Source organism: Geosmithia morbida (assembly GCF_012550715.1).
Source record: "Geosmithia morbida isolate 1262 chromosome Unknown scaffold_1, whole genome shotgun sequence".
NCBI lineage: Eukaryota > Fungi > Ascomycota > Sordariomycetes > Hypocreales > Bionectriaceae > Geosmithia > Geosmithia morbida.
In genome coordinates, this window is record NW_023336188.1 from 2,245,676 (window position 1) to 2,266,358 (window position 20,683).

A 20,683-nucleotide genomic window follows, 5' to 3' on the forward strand; every position below is an offset into this window, starting at 1 on the left:
CAATGATAGAGACGGGTCTTTCCTATATGCAAAATGATCCAAGATATTTTAAGTGGGAACTCTGCCGAGCCCTGCCTGTCATCGAGGCGGCGAGGCCCTCAGCTGAGCACATCCAGGTAAGAGAGCTAGAACGGCAGGTAGGAGAGATCATTCAGCTCAACTCAGTGTGCTGCTGAGCCCGACCCGGACTCGGTAACATATCCGGAATCATGGATGGTAGACACGGCGTGCGCCTTGGGCTGAGGGTGCGTCTCGGTGGAACGATCCACCTCGCGGGTCGAGTCCTCTGCGGAAGGACCAGGGGCTATCTCCGGGGCGGGAATGACAGAAAGCCTCCCCCGACGATGTTGAAGAGAGGCCAGTGCTAGAGCCGTGACGACGTGCAGAAGCGCGAAGCCGGCTGCACCATAGTTCCCGGCGACAACGGCAGGTTGATCAACTGTCTGGAAGAGGCCCAGTGGGATGACGGCGACAGCGAGAGACGCCCAGACATTCAGTCCTGCCGACGCAAACGCTCTCGTGGCCGGATCGCCGGACAGTGTTTCCTGTGTCCAGGCCCAGAACATGGAATTGCTAGCCTGACAGAATCCCGAGAGGTAGTACAGGACCCAACGTCCGGCGCGGTTACTTGGGAACACGGGGGTGCTGGCGAGGATGACGCAGACAACGGCGCTGACGCTTCCCCCCAGCACTAGCATGGGCCAGCGGCGGCCGCGGAGCCAGGTATCGCTGGACCAGGCCATTGCCAACGTCACGACGACAATGACGGCCTGGATACCGGTGGTATAGTTGTCTAGGCACGGTCAGCTTCTCCTGTTTCACCCTGAGGGGATCTCCTGATCCCAAGTCCTTCGTCTCGAGGCATAGCATACTGATCTGCGGCACCGTGTAGGACCCTGGTTTGATCTCGTTCCAGGCTTTCAGCCAAAAGGCCATCGAATTCAGAGGTTGGTCAACGACGGAGTTGCAGCTGAGAGGTAAGTCAGCATCGATAATCTGTGACTCTCCGACCACGGAGCAGAAAAAAAGCTCTCTTTGAGAAGTACACCCACAAAGAAATGACCCATAGCATCCACTGGAAGATGAATGCTAGTTAGCGTCAAGGAGATGTACATATCGATTTGGAGTCGGGGCGTATACGTACAATATCCGGTGTCAGAAACCATCTCTTCATCTGCCTCGATGTAAACGCCCCTTGTCGCACACGGCCTTCGAGAGGGTTCCGGTTCCTGGCGAGTTCAATATCCTTGGATGCGCTGTTAGAGATCAGAGCAGTAGTATGATTCGGGGGTCAGGGTTGGCAGCATACCCGCTCTGTAAAGAGACGATCTGGTTTCTGCCGCGCAGGAACATCCGGGTAGAAGAAGACCTGAGGTACGATGACGCCTACGGAGATGATACCTGCTCACATGTACAGCCGAAATCAGTAAGCCCGGTAATGTAAGATGTATGAAGCAGTACACGTTGCTGTTGAACTCTCACCATCGATTATGAAGAGCCACTGCCAACCCGCCCGACCTTGCACGCCGTTCAGCCCACTGTAGGCCGCCGCTTGCAGGTAGCTCGAGAACATGGGCCCGATGGCAGTGGTGATGTTGATGATGGCCAGTCTGCGCGCCAGCTCGTTCCTCTTGTACCATGAGCCGCAGAGGTACACAATGGCCGAGTAGTGGCCTGTTTCAAAGACGCCCAGGATGGCACGGAGGGCATACATCTGGGCTGGTGTCTTCATGATGGACTGCATGAATGTCATCAGGGTCCATGCCATCTCCAAGAATGGGATGAACCATCTAGGGTTGACGCGGGTGAGGACCAGGTTCGTGGGCCAGAGGGCAACCATCTGGTCATCAGCGTCAGCCGTGTCCTTCCCAGCGATACATGAGGGGAGCAGACGTACATTGGCCACCTGATATGCCGTGTTTGCATAGTTGAGCTCCTAGAGAGAACATGTGAGTGTTGTCATACGTACAATGTGTACATGTTTTCTCGGTGGATTTAGGATGCGCACATTTCCATAGAGAGAAAGATCCTCCTTCATGCCACTCACGAAGGCGCTCTGCAGGTTCGACCTGAGGTCCAGTCAGTGTTTCTCCCTTGCCAGTGTCTCCGGCCAGTAGCCGAGGACAGGTGCTGTTCATACTTGTCAAGGTATTTTATAAAAGTCCCGAGACACCCGAATGTCATGAGCGTAAGGTCCAGCTAGAGCAGTTAACCAAACGTATTAGTCGTGGAACAGACTTGTAGGCGAGGAGATGGTCCAGTACCTTGAGGATAAGCCGACGTTCCTAGTCACGCAAGTCAGGTGATGGAACATTTACACGAGCTACCGCTTAGGATACTCACCTCGGGGCCCTTGTCCCAAGAATCCCACAAGTAGCTTTTCCATGAAGGATTGCCGACATCTTTGGAGACACGATCAAGTTCCCCCGACTCGACGTTGTGGTGAGGGTCGCCGTGTTTAGCCTGGCGCCTCGGTCTGGGAGGGATCATTGTCAAAACGAAGCGTACGCTGCAGCTCTGTCTGTGTGGAGCAAACTGCGAAGATGAACTACTCAACTGCGTACATGGTCAACTCATCTTACCCTCGTTCCAGAAGATAGCAGCGTATATAACCACACGTCAGTGTCGCAATGTCAATTAGTAACCGCGACGGCTCCGTCTGATCAATTAACCGGAATTATGGACATCTGAGGTCGGGAATAATGCCACGATCAGGTCCCTCACCCCTGCCTGGACCTTGGCAAAATGGAATCGTACCATTTTAGCCAGGATCACGACTTCTAGAATGACGGCCCTACCAATGGCACAGAGCCACACGATACAAGGCACATGCATACCAAGGTGCCGTGGTACATATCTCCGTTGCCGATTCTTGGCAACAACTGACACGGCATCGAGTGGCTACGCGGCAGTTGTACTGAGTCTGACTTGCATGATGATGCAATCATCCCCACGTTTGGCGAATGGTTGATATCGCCCAAAACTGCCATATCGCAGTCCCTCGACAGTCGTGCCCTAGAACAGTGCGAAGGGTCTGCTGTCTTGGGGTGAAATATTGATCAAATCCTGCTTCATGGCATGCATAGCTCGCAACTCTCGGACCTAGACGTAACCTCGAAAGATCGGGATAGCTAGCAAGATGTCGTCAACAGCAGTGATCACAGAGACCAACCGCATCACGCAGGCAACGACTGACGCCTTGATTGAGAGCTCTCACCTGGAGACCTTCGCCATTCCAGGAGCACGCAATGTCCATGGAAAGACCTTCCCGCTTGGTATCCGTGTCAAGTCGTCCTCGCCATTCCGCGATGTTGAGGAGGCAGCGGCCCATCTCGAGTCTCTGGCTAGTCGGGGGACATTTGACAGCAATCTCGTGAATCGTGCGTGAGACCCGGCATATCTGAACCTGCGAGACGCGTTACGTGCGGGGAAGCATGCGGTGGCTAACATTCGATGATAACGTCAACACAGGCGGCGCCATCCTGTTTCGCGGGCTTCCAGTGAAAACAGCCGATGACTTTGCGAAGATCACCAAAGCCTTCAGATACCCGCAACCGCACGAGGAGGTGGGCCTCTCCGGAAAGCGAACTACGCGCGGTGACAACGTCAAGACAGCCAACGAGGAGCCGCCGCACATCCGCTTCTACTTCCACAATGAGTACGGGAGGAGCGCCGTGTTTCCCAGCATCATCTTCTTCAACTCGCAGAAGGTGCCAGATGAGGGCGGCCAGACGCCTCTCCTGTCAACGATTGAGCTGTATGATCGTGTGGCCGAGGAGCTCCCCGATTTTCTCGACAACCTCATCAAGAAACGTAAGAGTGGTTCCCTCCTCTACCTGAAACGAAACGTCAAAGAGACGTGGCCTTGTCGAGTGCTTACCCGCTGGCAGAGATCATCGGTCGCCAGTACTACCCTACAAAGAGCGATCCCGAGTCCAAGACAATCGGCTGGAACTGGCAAGACTCATACGGCTTTGACATCGAGGAAGGCGACTCCCTCGAGACCCAGAGGCGCAAGACGGAGCACGTTCTCAAGACCCGGCTACAAGCCGATGCGGAATGGCAGCCCAACGGAGCGCTGCACGTCCTGCAACGGCTGCCGGCCGTCCGTCGTATCGCCTCGACGGGCCAGCCAGTGCTGTTCAACGGTCTCGGCGGCGTCTACGGAAGACAGAGAGATCGTAAGGCTCTCGACCCTCCGCACAGGGGCATCGATGGGGGCATCCACCTGCCGACTACGTACGGAGATGGGTCCGAGATTCCGAGGGAGACCCTGGAGAAGTATCTTGAGATCCAGGAGGACATTGGGTTCCTTGTGCCATGGGAGGATGGAGATGTGGCCCTAGTGGACAACTACACTGTTCAGGTGAGTGATCCGGATGCATGCACAGGCAGTCACAAGGGTCGTTGGCTAACGACGACACTGCTCGACAGCATGCACGCACGCCTTGGAAGGGAGAAAGGTCTCTCCTTGTGAGTCTCTGGGATGGACACGAGAAGTTTGTCCCCTTCTAAGGTCATTGTTCTTCGAATGTCTACGGTAGGATTGCATGGCCTGCATGTACAGGTAACGGAAACACTTTTCCGAAACCTACGAGGATGGAAGGAGAAATAAGAAAAACAAAAAACAAACAAAAAAGTAGCAGAGGGGCCCTTAATGCGACAGAGACCTCGATCTCGTTTCCTGCTGTCGACTAATCAACCTGTCACAACCCCATGAGGAGTAAACACTGCGCATTGGAACAGTCTTTCGGACCCCGGAACTATAAAGGTGATACGGAGTAGTGAGCAAATGAATCAAGGACCCCAGAAACAAAACCTTCATCCGCGTCTTCAAGTTGTCAAGGGGTCCCAGTTTAGTTAATGAGCAGTGGACCATTTCTTGCCGAAACACGGCTCAGAGTCCTATTTCGGAATTAGAACGGCATATGCACTAAAGAACCTGGACTCCACAACGGCGTCTAGATTAAGCACTGTTTGTCTGTCCCTCGAAGAATGGTGATGTCGTACCTTGGGAGAATGATGTGGCTGATTATATAGCATGTGTATCCAGAAGACGGAGAAAGCGGAAACATGCGAAAACATATTCACTCTTCACAGCTTTCCGAGGCCCATAGCTCCAGGTGTGATGCATTGTCCGGGGTGATGCAATGCACTCGTAACGTCCTTTTGTTGTGTGTATCGATGATATATATTGCTCATAGTAGTCTACTTGAAACGACAACTGCAGCGAGACTCCACTCCGCACTTGCAAGCCATTGGAATCGCAGCGAAGACAGACCTTCAGACCTCCGGCACCTCGCTGCCCCCCCCCCCCCCCCCCCCCCCGCTGCCCGAGTTTCATCCACATTAGAGTAAGAGGGTCTCGAGCTCTGTATGTGTTTGAGCCGAGGGGCATAACGCGTGTCACGGCATGATCGCCGCAGTCGGGAACTCATCACGGACGTTTCAAGCAAGGTGTGTTGTTTTCTTGGCAACAAACATGATGGCTGCACGGCGTGTTACCCCCATCTGTTCAAGTTCCCTAGAGGCTATCCTGCAGGATATATTAAAGGATGGGGAGGACCTGCTCACTCTTGAATATCATCAGCCTCTCGTCAGTTTCGTTTCCCGTCCTCAGTCCTTTCGTTCTTCATCCGTTCTTTTGTGTCTTGATCAAAAAACTTTCCATTCTTTTCTTGTCATCACAACATTCTTTTCACAATGGGGCTGGTCTCGACTCTTTTCACTGCGGCGACGCTCGCCAGCTCGGCTTCCGCCCTGGCCATCCGTGCCACACCCACCGTCGAGGGTTTCGCTACCGGTGTGACGGGTGGTGCCGGCGGTTCCACCGTCACTCCCACCACGGCCGAGGAGCTGGTCTCCTACCTGGAGGATGACCAGGCTCGCGTCGTCTACGTCAACCAGCACTTTGACCTGCGAAACTATGACGGCACCACCAGCGGCTCCGGCTGCGCTCCTTGGGGCACCGACACCGGCTGCCAGCTCGCCATCAACAAGGACGATTGGTGCACAAACTACCAGCCTGACGCCCCCACCGTCAGCTCCATCACCTACTATGAGGCCGGTCTCAACCCCATCGAGGTTGCTTCCGACAAGTCCATCATAGGTGTCGGGAGCTCCGGTATCATCGAGGGCAAGGGCCTCCGCTTGGCCAACGGAGTCAAGAACGTCATCATCCAGAACATTCACGTCACCAACCTCAACCCCCAATACGTTTGTAAGTCGTCCGTCGGCACGCTCTGCTCTGATGACTTTGGCTGATGAAGATTGCAATGCAGGGGGCGGTGATGCCATCACCCTGGCCGGGACCGACCTGGTCTGGATTGACCACGTCAAGACCTCTCTCATCGGCCGTCAGCATCTTGTCTTTGGCGAGTCTGCCTCGTAAGTTCAACATTGGACATGTGTCCGGCCGTCTTCGTTGACGAAGATTCGAATCAAACTAACGTCATCTGCAGTGGCCGCGTGACTGTCTCCAACTGCGAGTTTGACGGTCAGTCCCCCATTCCGGTGCCTCTTCTGTCCTGTTCACGTACCTGACTGTATATAGGTGTCACCTCGTGGTCTGCCACCTGCGACGGCCGCCACTACTGGACCAACTACTTCACTGTATGTTTCTTTACCTGATCTCGTCGGGAGATGGTGCCGGAAGAACACAGAGCTAACCGAGATTCAACAGGGCTCCGATGATCAGATCACCTTCAAGAATAACTACATCCACGACGTCTCCGGACGTGCACCCAAGGTCGGTGGAAACACCGTCCTCCATGCTGTCAACAACTACTGGTACAATGCCGCCCACGGCTTCGAGATCGGTTCGGGTGGCTACGTCCTTGTTGAAGGCAGCGTCTTCCAGAACGTCGATGCCCCGGAGGACACCGGTTCCACCCGAGCTGGTGAGCTCTACAGCGTTGTCGGCGCCTCCGCTGCCTCTGCCTGCTCGAGCAACTTGGGCCGCAGCTGCCAGGCAAATGCCTTTGGAAGCTCTGGCACTCTCGATGGCGAGGATAGCGGTGTTCTGTCCAAGTTCTCTGGCCTGAGCAACATCGCCTCTGCTTCGACTGCCGAGGTGGCCAAGGATGTTGTGAACACTGCTGGATTTGGAAAGATCTAGAGACATGAAGACGTGTACATTATTCTCTCCGTAGACGTATATATATATATATATATACTTGATCGCTGGGTTTTCTCTCCCAAGGGGCAGCTGCTCCTTGTGTTATACTCTTCCGACCATGCATGGTGCATGCACGTTTCTAATTGCTTGAATCTACCTAAAACGTTCTTGCGGTGTCGAATAGTAGTACTGCTGCTATCCAAAGATCGTGAACCTCATCCGAAATACAAGTAAACGGTCCCTATTCTGAGATTGACTCATTTCTCTATCATCCCGCGACCCACAACCCCCACGCACACTCTCTGCTTATTTCCGGTCTGATATAGAACTCGATGATTGCAAGGATCATGGACGGCCACGACGATAGGTCATCTTGGTCATTATTCCTTTCTGTTTTCAAGGACAGTACGACTAGAGTTGAACAGAACTTCGTTCAGCATGTTGGCCATTGACGATAATCACTGTCCTAAAACGAGAGTGAGTCCATTCCCGGACCAAGTAAGATGATGAGCGGACCATGCTGCAGACCGTGCTGGACGCAACGACGGCCATGACTTCCTTCCCTCAAGGCCAGTTTTCAGGGTGATGAGGCGTCCAGTACTGCATGGTGATTCGTTCTTCTTCATCTCTCATCTGCATCTCGATGATTTTCTTGGCCGTCCCTGAGCTGCCCTCTAGGTTTTTGATGGTGGCCTCGTAGTCATCCTTGGAGGGACTCAGGGCCGCGACTCCGTTAGTCTCGGTGCTGAGGCGCTGGGCGTCAGGGCACTTCGTATTGACGATGTGATGGCAAGCTAACTGAAGGTGCTCACATATGCTTGATCGTGTGAATGAGCTCTGGGTTTGGTAAGCCATCTCTCTTAGTCTGGCGCCATGTTGGGGAGGATTCTGACAGCTCGACACTAGCATCGACTGGACCGAAAACCAGGAAGATGGACTTGGCTTCCTGGCCGGGATTTTTTTGGATGGGTCGTATATGATCTGGCTCTTGATAGAGGCCGTATGAGTGGATCGTCTGCGACGCGTGAGTATATACTAGAGCTGGTCTATGCACGAGTGGTCAGTCAGATATGATCGATTGGAATGTGCCAGATGGCAGATGACGTCGAGCCCTCCCCCCTCCCTCTCTCTCCACCCACTCCGGTGGGTATGTTGAGTAGTTGGTTGCCACGTATAAGAAGTAGGATAAGGTGAGACTCGGTGAAGCTAGAGATGCTGTCACTGAAGCCAGGAGCAAGGTGACGGGGGTTCAGATGTAAATTGTGATGATGCTTTATTATATAAGGGATATGCATACAGCAGGTTGATTAGAATCATGGACAGATATTTTTTTACCGTTACAGCCATCCCGATAGCGCCAACTGAACAACAATGAAAACCATGTACATGTAAAACTCTCAATCCGAGGAATCAAGGACAATACGCTCAGCAAGACAAAGAAGGAGAGAAAGAAGAAAAGACACATCACTTCCGACGGGTAAGCGACTCGATATCACCGAGCGGGAACCTGATAAAGGTAGTCTCAGGCACCATGAGACCGGAGCAACCGGCATAAAAGGCAATGAGGGAGGTGATGACCAAGAAGCCGCCGCCAGCCTTGTTGACAGTTATAGCCGTACTCGTCGCGGTGGTAGCGATAAACTGGGCGACACCGAGGAGCAGAAAGGTCAACATGAGGCAGAAGAGCAGGGAGAGGATGGCGATGTTCGTGCGCAGGGCGGCGAGGAGGAAGAGCAGCGTGATGAGGGTCCAGGACATGAGGTAGATGCCCAAGGCAGTGGTGTAGGCGTGCGTGTCACCGGCGTACGCTTCCTTGATGCCCAGGGCGGGCACGAAGAACATGCCGTACGAAAGCCAGAAGCCACCGTAGATGCAGTGCAGCGTGCTACCAAATGTGTTGCCCACGCGGAACTCCATTATACCGGCGAATACCTGGATGGCGCCGCCGAGGAAGACGGACAGACCGAAGATGGCTTGGTTGGGGCCGACGCTGCCCATCGGGTTCGAGTCAGGAAGACTGCGGATCAAAACTGTGTCAGTATGCTACATGATGCTGACTCCCGGTTGGTGGGCCTTGGATGTGTAGGGGCTGTCTTTCTTACCCAACTCCTAGCTGGTATAGGGCCAGGGTGAAGCCGGAGACGGCAAAGCTGATGAGTCCGAGGGGGCCGGGGTTGGCGGCCTTGAGAAAGGACGGCTGGTAGACGTGAGAGATGGTGCCCTGGCGCTGGGGCGGCTTCTCGACGTGGTCCCCGCCGCCATTGATGTCTAGGTCCTTGTTGAGGGAGGAGCTCTGACCATTGGAACTGTTGGCAAAGTCCTGGTATTGAGCTTCGGTTCCCTTTGCAGCCATGTTGTGCTGTTGTTGTTGTTGTTGTTGTTGTTATAGAATCAGGTAAAGTGAGGAGGAGGAACCCGGATTAAAGAGGTCAGGGAATGATTAGACAATAGACAAGGAGAAAAGGAGAGAGAAGAGTAAGATTAGACTGGGAACTGCACGAGCTTTATAGTCGCTCCTCATCCCAGTAGTCTCCAAGGGTGTAGACTCAAGGCGGGGAGAGCATCCCGTTTCGATACATGGGCGTCACCCTCATGGCTGCATGCCAACAGTACGAATACATGTAGTAGCTCCCAGCACCAGAACAGCTACCGACTAGTACATGTAGATATCACTAGCTACTAAGGAGCATGCACATGACGCTATGGTTCCCACATACGGCGGTGCACTTACAAGGCCAAAAGGCCATTTTGCGGGGAACGCGGCCCAAGGGAGATTTTTTTCCTCCATAATACTCAACTGAACACACCTAGACCTGGGGTAAAGGAGGAGGACAAGTTGCAACAGATAGGATGGAACCCCAGAAGAAGCCCCTTGATCAACAACAGTAAAGGAGGCCCCCATGTCGGTCAAGATCCAGCCTATTAACTTGGCTGCATCTACCCTTCCGCCCCCTCTCTGATGGACATACGAGGTCGTCGCGGAGCCGCAATTAAGAGGGGGGAGGGTAGCAATCGAGACAGAACGGGGTTGGTTTGTGGGGTATATTAGACTATTAGCAGACGAGAGGAGACCTTGTCTACCTGTACTACTACGAGTACCGAGTGGCTGAGACAGACCTTCCTGGATCCATGTATCCAAAGATTCAGACTAGGGCGGATGGTACGGACCCCCGGATGAAGGGAACGGTTGGCTCATGGGGTTCAAATGTTGGGGGAGGAATGCTTGTTATTGCTTGTCCCCCCTACACATGGCATGCAACGTACATGTACATACATGCTTATAATAATAGCATGTAATATTACACGTATCAACACTGCATTATTTCATCCCACCTTTTTCTTATTTCTTCCCATGTCTCTTTGCGCCGTCGGTGTGTAATTTGCCTACGTGTGTGTATGTATTACTCGTGCACATCTCATTATGTATACGAGTACGAGCATAGCCAGATGGCTGGGGGGTGACGTCTTCCATTGGACCGAAGCAGCTGTGCTCAGGAGGAAATGAAATCCAACTCATGATGGAGAGACCGGGGGAGGAGGGAGAGTGACAATTGGATGGGAATAAAAGTGCTTTGGTATTATTGTAGTCTAGTTGAATGGCAATGAGGATGCTTTGGTACTGCACATGACCGTCTGAAGACAAGAAAAGAGCTTGGACTATAATAAATTACTCCCGGGAGAACTGACCCGGTTGCACCACCAGGAGTAACAGAGCCCAATTAAGAAGAGAAGCGAACCCGCGCAGGTCTACGGAGTAGACCATTCATCAGCTCCTGCCGCCATCCATCCATGTACATTCACACGCACACGCACTCACAAATGATACTCTATGCTCGTATTCATTCGTCCCTTGTATGTATCTGTCCTCCCCANGGGGGGGGGGGGGGGGGGGGGAAGAGGAGCTAAACTTGTCGATTGGGACTAACGGGGCGATGGTCATGTTCATGTAAACATGCCTCTAGCGGACCTTGCTGGGGAGACTGTCTCCTCGCTTCGCTCGCCGGCTTATGGATCATTGTTCCGTGACACCTCCCGCTGCAGTCGTCTGTTCTTCCGGACAACAGTGGCATGCCGTCTACCGTGGTACCTGACGTCATCTGGGTACAGGGGATTCCATACGGTATTGCACACCTTGCACTCTGCAAAGGCAGGCTGGGACGAGAGATTCAGTGTCGTCTGGACTGGCGCCGACGTCTTCTTGCTCTGCTTCGAGGGTGCTGCTGCTGCTGCTACACCAGCGTCGTGTGGTAGTGTCTCCTTCGCTCTGTGTCGCCGTGACTTGGCCGGCCGCATGTCCTCATCGTTCTCCTTGTCGCTATCCCGACTCGGCGATAGGGTCGGTCTGATCCTCAGCAACCGCGGTGCCTTCCTTCTTTCCTCAGGCGGTGGCGGACCGGACTCTTCTTTTCTCGGCTCGATGGGTGCAGCTGGCGGGGTCTGCTTGGGTCGGAAGTAGGAGAGGATGGAGGATTTGGGCGGGGGTGTCGTTGTCTCTCTCGTCCTCGAGCCGTTCTTCTCTTCTGACTCTTGTTCTTTCGACGTAGGTGTCGCCATCTTTTCTGTGTCGTCGGTTTGCGTCTTCACCGTCTCATCATGCGCGGGTTTACGCTTCTTGGCTGGCGCTGCTTCGTTGTTCTCTCGTGAAAGTGTGGGAGCCGTCGACGCGTTCCGTTTTCCATATGTACGGAGGGGCCTTGAGCGTTGCTTCCCGGCATGGCTCATACCTGGCTTTGTTCTGCAAGGTACCAGGAAGGGTCAGTCGAGTCGAGTATGAGGGAGTGAAGACGGAGGAGACTGACACCGTAAAGTCGCGCGAGGGGGCGATCATGGTGGTTCGTGGGATATAATATTTCACTTTTCAATGAAAGAAGAAGAAGAAAGAATGACGGGTTTCAACATGAAGACATATTACCCCACAGAAGATTAATTATCGTCCCAACGTAGATGCAGAATCGGGGTTCTGATGTCCGATGGAGACGAAGCGCGTAAATGATCGGGAGACGCGTCAGCTTCGCGCGGGGTCACGTGAATGGAGTCAAGATGCTGCGACATCTTATCAATCAGTGGACCATCTCCGAGTAAATATTGGCGTTGAAATGTTCATCTTTGGCCCTGTAATATCATGGTGCCTTTTATTGTCTTTCTTCCTTTCTTTTGTCAATCTTCCTCTTTCACCGTAGTCACTCGTTTCCTCATGCCATCCGTATTCTTAGCATCCACTGAGACAGGTTCATTGTGCTCTTGCGCCCGTGGCTCGACAGTCCACGTCTCCGCCACCTCCTTCGTTTCTTTGACCTCTTCCTCCTTGTGCTTTGAATCCTCCAGTCTCCACACGTAAATGGAGTAAACGGCCACCTCGGCAACAGCCACGACCAGACTGCCGCCCATTGTAAGGAACAGCCGCGCGGGCACACTCCACCACCGGGCGGCGATCCACAGCGTGGCAGCGACGCCGATGATGCTGACGAGAAAGTTGATGAGCAGGAGGAGCTGGCGGTGCACATCGTTGTACGTGGCGTCGTTATCGCCCGTGTCGGCCGCCGTGTGAGGCTGGTTGACGGCGGCAAAAGCTCGCTGGGCAGGACCGGCCTGGGCGTACCCGTTTGTTGTGTTGTGGTGGTCGCTGTGCGGGTTCAGCATGCGCTGGTACACTCGGTCTTCCTCCTCGCGTCGTAGGCGGGCCATCAGGGCCTTGAACTGCGGTGTCTACGTGTGCGTGCATGTCAGCTTCGTGCCCGCGGGTCATGTCGACGTTAGGTAGCGAGTAAGCGTACCGGTTCCGGCTTGGGAGGTGGAGGTGGGATGTACACCACTGCGCCGACGAGGAGCTTCTCGAGGCTTATTGATGGAGCATCTGCGCATGTCTTGAGCTGCTTCCACAGATTTATGATCTGGCTGTGAGCGATGGGCTTGCCGACAGCAGGCTGATCGAGGGACGGCGAGGCTTCATCGGAACACAGCTCTGGCCCTGGAGCGATATGACCAAGGCTCTCCACCATGGAGGCGGTCATGGTAAGCAGCACCATGATCAGGGATTTTCCCTCCGTCTCTCTGTTGCGCTCTCTGTGTATGACGAAGAGGAGAGAGTAAACGATGTTGAAGATGATGTTACTTCAAGCTGCAAAGCTGCAGGCACCGAAGTAGTAGGTATAGGGTAATAGCCAATCACATGGACAAATTGCACAAGCTTTGTGGGTCAGTTAATCCGGACCCGTTTTCTCTGTCTCTCCATAGTCAAAGGTGGAAAAGTTCGGATCCCCAAGCTTCGGACAAGTGCCTCAAGTCTTCCCTTCCTTTCTTATTTCCCTTCGTCTATTCCCACCGTCACGATTCTTTGCGTTCTTTCTTTCCAAGGATCGGAGGGCGTTGGAAGCTTCAGAAGAAGCCTCAAACAAAAATCGGAATCTTGGGGGGTCCGGTGAAATCAGAATCCCCGAATCTCCGACAAGAGACGTCCCGAAGGAAAGATGCAACTACTAGTAGCACGATCGGGGACGGCGGCTGTTGCCCGTGAAGCCGTGATGACCTCGGCCGGCGCATCCAGGATGGCGTCTCAGTGCCAGTGGTGCCGGCACCCCGTGCTCGCCGCGTCGATATCCAGCAGCCCCCGAGGACTGCGACGGGCCATTCACTACAGTCACCGCCGCGACTCGGCCTGGGCGGCGGCCGTCCAGGTCGCCTCCAACATGGTGGGCAACGCGGTCAAGACGGCGACAAAGGACCACGGTGGCATGACCATCGACCCGCTGCGCGCCGTGGCCAAGGAGATGAAGTCTCTCACGGGCGACATCCGCAAGCTCCTCGGATCCGGCCACCCTTCCCTCGACCGCGTGGCCAAGTACTACACCCAGGCCGAGGGCAAGCACGTGCGGCCGCTGATCGTCCTCCTGATGAGCCGGGCGACACACCTCTGCCCTCGGGCCTCCGACTCCTCCTCCTTCTCTCAGCACCCCTCGATGCGGACCATTGACACGTCCATCTCGCCCGCCAAGATTCTCTCGGACGTCAACCCCGACGCCGTCGCCTCCTCGTCTCCATTCGTCATCCAGAAGCAGCAGGCGCAGGAGATGGCCGAGGAGGGCCACCCCGACATCCTACCCAGCCAGCGTCGTCTCGCCGAGGTAACAGAGCTGATACACACGGCCTCGCTTCTGCACGACGACGTCATCGACCACTCGGTTTCCCGTCGCGGCTCGCCCAGTGCCAACCTCGAATTCGGCAATAAGATGGCCGTCCTAGCCGGCGACTTCCTCCTCGGTCGCGCCTCGGTCGCCCTTGCCCGCCTCCGCAACGCGGAGGTCGTCGAGCTGCTCGCCACCGTCATCGCCAACCTCGTCGAGGGAGAATTCATGCAGCTGAAGAACACGGAGCGCGACGAGCGCAGCCCCAAGTGGTCAGAGGACACTCTCCGCTACTACCTCCAGAAGACGTATCTGAAGACGGCCAGCCTCATCTCCAAGTCTTGCCGATCCGCCGCCCTCCTCGGCGGCTCCGACGCGGTCACCGTCGAGGCTGCCTACTCGTACGGTCGCAACCTGGGTCTCGCATTCCAGCTTGTCGACGATATGCTCGATTATACCCGCTCGGATGCCGATCTCGGCAAGCCCGCCGGTGCTGACCTCGAGCTCGGTCTGGCTACCGCCCCTCTGCTGTTTGCTTGGAAGCAGGAGCCCGAGCTCGGCGCCCTTGTTGGACGCAAGTTTGAGCGTGAGGGTGATGTAGAGAGGGTACGTGTTGTTGTTTTTTTCCTTTTTTTCTTATGCCTCGTTCATATTTCCTTGTCCACCCCTATGTTTTCCTTTTTTTTCAAAAAAAAAAAAAAAAAACTCCTGAACGATGACATACTGACTGATCCGTTACAGGCCCGTCAACTGGTCCTCCAGAGCGACGGAGTCGAGCAGACGCGCGCTCTAGCCCAAGAGTACTCGGAAAAGGCCATGGCTGCCATTGCCGATTTCCCCCAAAGCGAAGCCAAGGACGGATTGATGGAGATGGCGTACAAGACGATCCAGCGACAGAAGTAAAAGGGGCCAGGTGTGAGATGTTGGCTTAGAGAAGTGTGGTTAGAAACGGTCTCTCTCCCTTTCCTTTCCCACGTCTCTGTTTTCCTCTCTTGTTGGTTAGAAGAGAGAAGGAGAGGGAGAGAGAGACCGGGACCCGTGTACGAATATATTATAACTGTATCCTGATAGAAAAGGAGAGATGAGGAAAGGATAGAAACACATGATGTCTGTATTTAACCTGTTACTTGGGACTTATCATATACGGCTTTTTTTTTTTTTGTTTTTTGCAGAAGAGCTACGAGGAAAAGTGAATAGGAAGACGAAGACGAGAAAAGCACAGGGGGAAGAGGAAGAAGGGAGGAAGCAAATGTTGAAGAAGCGGATTGCTTTCTATATCGATCATCTCATGTATTATTGCTAAACCGGTGACACGTTGCCATTCAACTCTCTTTGAAACGATGCATTCACTTCCAGATCTGGTAATATACACTCACATGTGCTTACCCCCAACCATCTACATACGAATGCGAATACGAATGTGATTACTCTGCGTCTGACTTCCCATGGTTGCCAACAATCTTACCGGTGGTGAGAAATGGTCTGATAACGGATGAACCAGTTCCGTCGGGGCTCTGCGAATGTCGCAACCGGGGTGCAGCGTCTCTTGGTCAACGCCCGGAAGTAAACTTGGATGATTATCATCTCAATCTCGGGTCTCTGTACGGAGTAATACCCCCAAGATAGAAGGATGTATTCGTACTTGTATAAATACGTCAGTCGGGCACGGCCGATTGACTTTTTTTCCAGAGTCAGATCTGAAAATCAGAAGGAGATATATGTGAAAAGAGAGGTTCCTGGAGAGGAAGAAGAAGAGGAGAGGAGAAAAGGATAAGACGACTGCACAGTCTTTTGGACCCTCCTAGCGATACTAGGCACAACCTACCATCAAGCCATGGCCATGAACGACTCGACAGATTCCATCCCCATGGACCATCCATACTTTCCCATGGGGGCCGTGCTGGCCGACTACGCCGCCAACACGATGCCTGCCATGGTACTGGTGTCGTACTTTTCCCTCGGGGCGGGGGTCATCCTCACGGCCACGCTGGCCTTGTCCCGTCGTCTCCAGCCCAATCTGTCGGCGGCGGATACCCTGATGACCATGTGGTTTGTCCTGTGCGGATTCATCCATTTATTCTTTGAAGGTATGCCGTCCCACTATTGTATCCCTCTACATTACCTCTTCTCTCCTCGTTCTCCTCGTTCTTCTTTCCTCTCATGAAATCTAACTCTGTTTTCTTCTTCTTCTTAAAAAAAGGTTATTACGCCTACAACTTCTCCCGTATGCCCAGCCGTCTCGACCTCTTCGGACAGCTATGGAAGGAGTACTCCCTCTCCGACTCACGCTACCTGACTCTCGACTCGTTCCTCGTTCCGATGGAGTCCGTCACGGCCCTCTGCTGGGGTCCCATGTCGTTTGCGTGCGCGGCCATGATCGTCGGCCGTCACCCGCTGCGCCACGTCTTCCAGACGATCATCAGCCTGGGCCAGCTGTACGGGGATGTCCTGTACTTTGGCACCTCGACCTTTACCATGGTGGTTGGCGGCGTGGACTTTTGCAGACCCGAGATGTTCTACTACTGGGCATATTACTTCTTCTGCAATGCCATCTGGATCGTCATCCCCTTCGGTCTCGTCGTGTCGAGTTCCAGGGCCATCGAGAAGGCCATTGCCAGGGTTCAGATGCTGGATGGGGAGAAGAAGGGGCAGTGATCAGGGAATCGTTTTCTTCTTTCTTCTTCTCCTTCTCCTTCTATACATGTACAGATGCACGTACGGATCTGTATAAAACGTAGGATGCATGCGTGGGGGAGTTGGTGCCAAGACATGATGGGTTTCCCTGTTATGTACTATCTAATTTCAGACAGACTGCCGCCTCTATGGGAATATCCAATTATACAAGATGGAAAACAAGAAAACAATAGATTGAGAACCTCGAAGCGGGGTGAAGTGTCTTGTCGACTGCTAGAATCACGAGCGACTAGTTCAACGGACCCTGGCGACCTCCGTCAACCAGACTAGTTCTGGTCCCCTGCGGAACCCATTTCGTTCGAATAATCGTTACGTTATTCATCGGTCCTGGCCGAGAAGGGGGGAAGAGAGCACGAGTAAAGAAGGAGTCCCATCCACATGTACAGATGCAGATGTAGGACTAATGACTAATTCCCCTGCAACTTACCTGACATGGGATTTCATCAGTACCCCATTGGCTCCATTCGTCCCAAGGGTTCGAAAAAAAAAAGGAAAGGAAATTATAATAATAAAAATAAAAGGGGAAAATCCCATTATATTACTCGAGAGAATAAACATATGGGACCAACCTCCGGGTCATGTCCAGGGCATTGAGCATATCGTGACTTGATTATTGCACAATTACTCGATACTATCGACAAAAGGGGAGCTATACCCCTTTCGGATCATCGATAGAGGCAACATCATTGGTCAGTTTGGATAGAGTCAGTTGGCAATGACAACTCAATGCGAGTAAGATGGAGACCTGAAGAGATTGTCACAACGTAGAGGGTGACTCTGGGTTGACTCGTGCTTCTCGTGAGGCCTTCATCTTTTTTCCATAAATCTCAATACACACACACACACACACATACACATATATATAACATATATATATACATATATTAATGCACATGTGCATATTACAACATGATCAACCCACCAACATCAAACATCAAAAACATCCGGTATACCCGGTCCGGTATTGATTGTATGCCACATGGCGGGGTATCTATCGTCGTGGTAGATGATAAGCCCCGCAAACATGGTCAGTCAGTATTCAACTCAGCAGTTCATACCAGCACATGCAGCGATACTGGTACCCCCCCTTCTCATTACTCGATGAGAAAAGAGAACACGAAGAAAAGGGGGCCCCGAGATCCCGGTAGCGGGACGAAAAGCCAGCCAGCACTAGTCCAGCAGTGACACCGATACCGTACATGATACCCAAGAGATAAGAGAACAAAGGCTCTCAAAGGCTCCACACCCCACAACCCTTTGGATGCCCATTGCCAGGCCCGCCCCCCTTCTCCCCTCGGACCACAATATGCCCGTGATCGTAATCGCCTTGATGGTGGCGCCCACCCCGAAGACAACTGATAAGGGTCCGTGGTCCCCCCAGTGGCATGTCCTGAGACGCCGGCTGATGTCCTGACCCTCTTCTCCCGCAATTCATCCCCTCTGTGCCTGCCTGCTTCTCCTCTGCCTCTCCTCTCCCTCCTTCCCCAGAGTCCCTATCCCGTCTCTTGCAACTTCTCCCGTCTTGCTTCCTCTCATAAGCAGCCACCGCCCAGCATGGCCGTCCCCTCTGACCCACCCGTCACCGTCCTCGTCTCCTCACGCGCCGTCCTCACCCTACCCGACGACTCCCTCCTACTCACACCCGCCACCATCGTCGTCTCGTCACGTACCGGAAAGATTGTGTCGACCTCTCCCGAGATCCTGCCCGCCACCAGCTTCCCTCCTGGAACCGACTATGTCGACCACTCGCCCCGTCTGCTGCTCCCCGGTCTCGTCGACGCCCATGTCCACCTCAACGAGCCGGGCCGGACCGAGTGGGAGGGTTTCTGGACCGGAACCCGCGCCGCCGCCAGCGGAGGTGTCACCACCGTAGTCGACATGCCCCTCAATGCCATCCCTCCCACCACCACCGTCGCCAACTTCAATGAGAAGCTCGCTGCTAGCCGAGGCAAGTGCTGGGTCGACGTCGGCTTCTACGGCGGTATCATTCCCGGGAACGCCGAGGACCTGAAGCCCCTCGTCGACGCCGGTGTCCGCGGCTTCAAGGGTTTCCTCATCGAATCGGGTGTGAGTACTCAGCCCTCATTGTTCCCATTTCCGTAGCCGTGCGCAGGCTGACATGCCCCAGGTCGACGAATTCCCCGCCGTGTCGTCTACCGACATTGCCCTCGCCATGGATAAGCTCAAGGATTCGCCCACGACTCTCATGTTCCACGCCGAAATGATCCCTCCCATCTCCGACTCGGTAGGTGACGCCGTCCAGAGCTCCGAGGCCCCCCTCGCCCCTCACGGCGACCTGACCTCGTACAACACCTTCCTCGAGTCGCGCCCCCCGTCCTTCGAGACCTACGCCATCGAGGAGATCCTGTCGCTGGCCCCCGCCGCACCCGACCTGAAGCTTCACATCGTCCACCTGTCGGCGACCCAGTGCATCCCGCTCCTGCGCGACGCACGGGCGCGTGGCATCAAGATCACGGCCGAGACGTGCTTCCATTACCTCGGCCTGTCGGCAGAGGAGGTCGAGACGGGAGACACGCGCCACAAGTGCTGCCCGCCCATCCGCGAGGAGAGCAACCGTGACGGTCTGTGGGAGGAATTGTCAGCCGGAGAGCACGAGTCGTGTATTCGCACCGTCGTGTCCGACCACTCACCATGCACTCCCGAGCTCAAGCTTCTCCCTGGCCACCTCGACCGGCCGCACGTCCCCCACATCGACTCAGGCATCGACATGACTATCACTGGCGACCTCAAGTCTGCTGCCAAGACCGCCCCTGCCCCAGCCCACGCCCGTGGCGACTTCTTTGCTGCCTGGGGCGGCGTGTCGTCTGTCGGCCTGGGCCTCCCCATCCTGCACACCAAGTCCCTGGAGCGCCGATCTCGGTCGCAGGTTGCGCCGTCCATTGTCGACATGGTCAGGCTCTGCAGCAAGGAGACGGCCGCTCAGGTTGGCCTGTCTCATCGTAAGGGTGGCCTGAAGGCTGGCTTGGACGCCGACGTCTGCGTGTTTGACGACACCGAGAACTGGACTTTCTCGCAGGGTGACATGCGCTGGAGGAATCAGTGCTCTCCCTGGGAAGGCCACAATTTTGTCGGTCGGGTCCGCGAGACATGGCTACGTGGGAGAAAGGTGTTTGAGCTCGACGCTGCGCAGGGCGATGGCCTTGGCTTTGTCAACAGCCGGCCTACCGGAGAGGCCATAACGGAGAAGAGGACAACTTGATTTTCATGATGTGAGATGATGACTATTATGGTAACAAGAAAAAGAAAGATGGGGGAGAAGAAGAAAGAGAGAGAAAACACGATGGAGAATGGAAATGATGGATGCAATCTTGATGATGTGATGAGGGGAAGGAAGGAACAACAGATCCGGCGCCCGCTAGACGGTGCGCAGGACAGTGCATATGGCGTTTTATACATGTAGACAGCATTTATTGGTTTAGCAAGGCATAGGTCGAATTGAGACTATAGATCTGCATTTGAAAAAAAAAAAAAAGTAATAGAATATTAATTCTTCGACGTTTCATTCATTCATTCGATTGTGGATGTTCGTGACGTGCTGTTGAGCCGTGTGCGTGAGTGCATCAAGGACATGCATGTGCATACATTTGATTGATGGTGCAGCTGCAAGGCCCATATATACCCTGTACCACTTCCTTTTTTTTCTAGGGAAGGGGGAGGTGCCGGTTGATCAATGCCATCTACTAGTATGTTTGGGCACTAAAGATCCTTCAGGTGGCGTTGTTCTCTCATA

The 20,683-nt window shown here is 54.1% G+C and overlaps 8 protein-coding genes across 8 annotated transcripts; 5 read left to right on the forward strand and 3 right to left on the reverse strand.

Moving 5' to 3' along the window:
- Nucleotides 1-161: 161 nt before the first annotated feature.
- GMORB2_1439 (Major Facilitator Superfamily) lies at nt 162-2,566 on the reverse strand (the record flags this gene model as incomplete). Its single annotated transcript, XM_035463421.1, has 11 exons — nt 162-793; nt 873-970; nt 1,053-1,075; nt 1,145-1,246; nt 1,310-1,401; nt 1,483-1,936; nt 2,009-2,069; nt 2,141-2,199; nt 2,265-2,285; nt 2,344-2,476; nt 2,553-2,566. 11 exons carry the CDS (start codon nt 2,564-2,566, stop codon nt 162-164), a joined length of 1,689 nt encoding a protein of 562 aa, XP_035324845.1.
- Nucleotides 2,567-3,139: 573 nt separating this feature from the next.
- On the forward strand, nt 3,140-4,515 carry GMORB2_1440 (Taurine catabolism dioxygenase TauD, TfdA family; the record flags this gene model as incomplete). Its single annotated transcript, XM_035463422.1, has 4 exons — nt 3,140-3,380; nt 3,472-3,813; nt 3,891-4,366; nt 4,435-4,515. The coding sequence occupies 4 exons, from the start codon at nt 3,140-3,142 to the stop codon at nt 4,513-4,515; spliced, it is 1,140 nt and encodes a 379-aa protein (XP_035324846.1).
- Nucleotides 4,516-5,703: 1,188 nt separating this feature from the next.
- On the forward strand, nt 5,704-7,117 carry GMORB2_1441 (pectin lyase; the record flags this gene model as incomplete). The annotated part of the gene is made up of 5 exons (XM_035463423.1): nt 5,704-6,220; nt 6,282-6,387; nt 6,462-6,496; nt 6,554-6,612; nt 6,683-7,117. The coding sequence occupies 5 exons, from the start codon at nt 5,704-5,706 to the stop codon at nt 7,115-7,117; spliced, it is 1,152 nt and encodes a 383-aa protein (XP_035324847.1).
- Nucleotides 7,118-8,581: 1,464 nt separating this feature from the next.
- Nucleotides 8,582-9,470, reverse strand: GMORB2_1442 (uncharacterized protein; the record flags this gene model as incomplete). The annotated part of the gene is made up of 2 exons (XM_035463424.1): nt 8,582-9,134; nt 9,220-9,470. 2 exons carry the CDS (start codon nt 9,468-9,470, stop codon nt 8,582-8,584), a joined length of 804 nt encoding a protein of 267 aa, XP_035324848.1.
- A 2,804-nt stretch (nt 9,471-12,274) lies between these two features.
- GMORB2_1443 (Endoplasmic reticulum-based factor for assembly of V-ATPase) lies at nt 12,275-13,143 on the reverse strand (the record flags this gene model as incomplete). Its single annotated transcript, XM_035463425.1, has 2 exons — nt 12,275-12,823; nt 12,892-13,143. 2 exons carry the CDS (start codon nt 13,141-13,143, stop codon nt 12,275-12,277), a joined length of 801 nt encoding a protein of 266 aa, XP_035324849.1.
- Nucleotides 13,144-13,638: 495 nt separating this feature from the next.
- GMORB2_1444 (hexaprenyl-diphosphate synthase) lies at nt 13,639-15,141 on the forward strand (the record flags this gene model as incomplete). The annotated part of the gene is made up of 2 exons (XM_035463426.1): nt 13,639-14,844; nt 14,980-15,141. The coding sequence occupies 2 exons, from the start codon at nt 13,639-13,641 to the stop codon at nt 15,139-15,141; spliced, it is 1,368 nt and encodes a 455-aa protein (XP_035324850.1).
- Nucleotides 15,142-16,171: 1,030 nt separating this feature from the next.
- On the forward strand, nt 16,172-16,893 carry GMORB2_1445 (cholestenol Delta-isomerase; the record flags this gene model as incomplete). The annotated part of the gene is made up of 2 exons (XM_035463427.1): nt 16,172-16,325; nt 16,439-16,893. The coding sequence occupies 2 exons, from the start codon at nt 16,172-16,174 to the stop codon at nt 16,891-16,893; spliced, it is 609 nt and encodes a 202-aa protein (XP_035324851.1).
- Nucleotides 16,894-18,486: 1,593 nt separating this feature from the next.
- Nucleotides 18,487-20,152, forward strand: GMORB2_1446 (allantoinase; the record flags this gene model as incomplete). Its single annotated transcript, XM_035463428.1, has 2 exons — nt 18,487-18,999; nt 19,061-20,152. The coding sequence occupies 2 exons, from the start codon at nt 18,487-18,489 to the stop codon at nt 20,150-20,152; spliced, it is 1,605 nt and encodes a 534-aa protein (XP_035324852.1).
- Between the last annotated feature and the right edge of the window lie 531 nt (nt 20,153-20,683).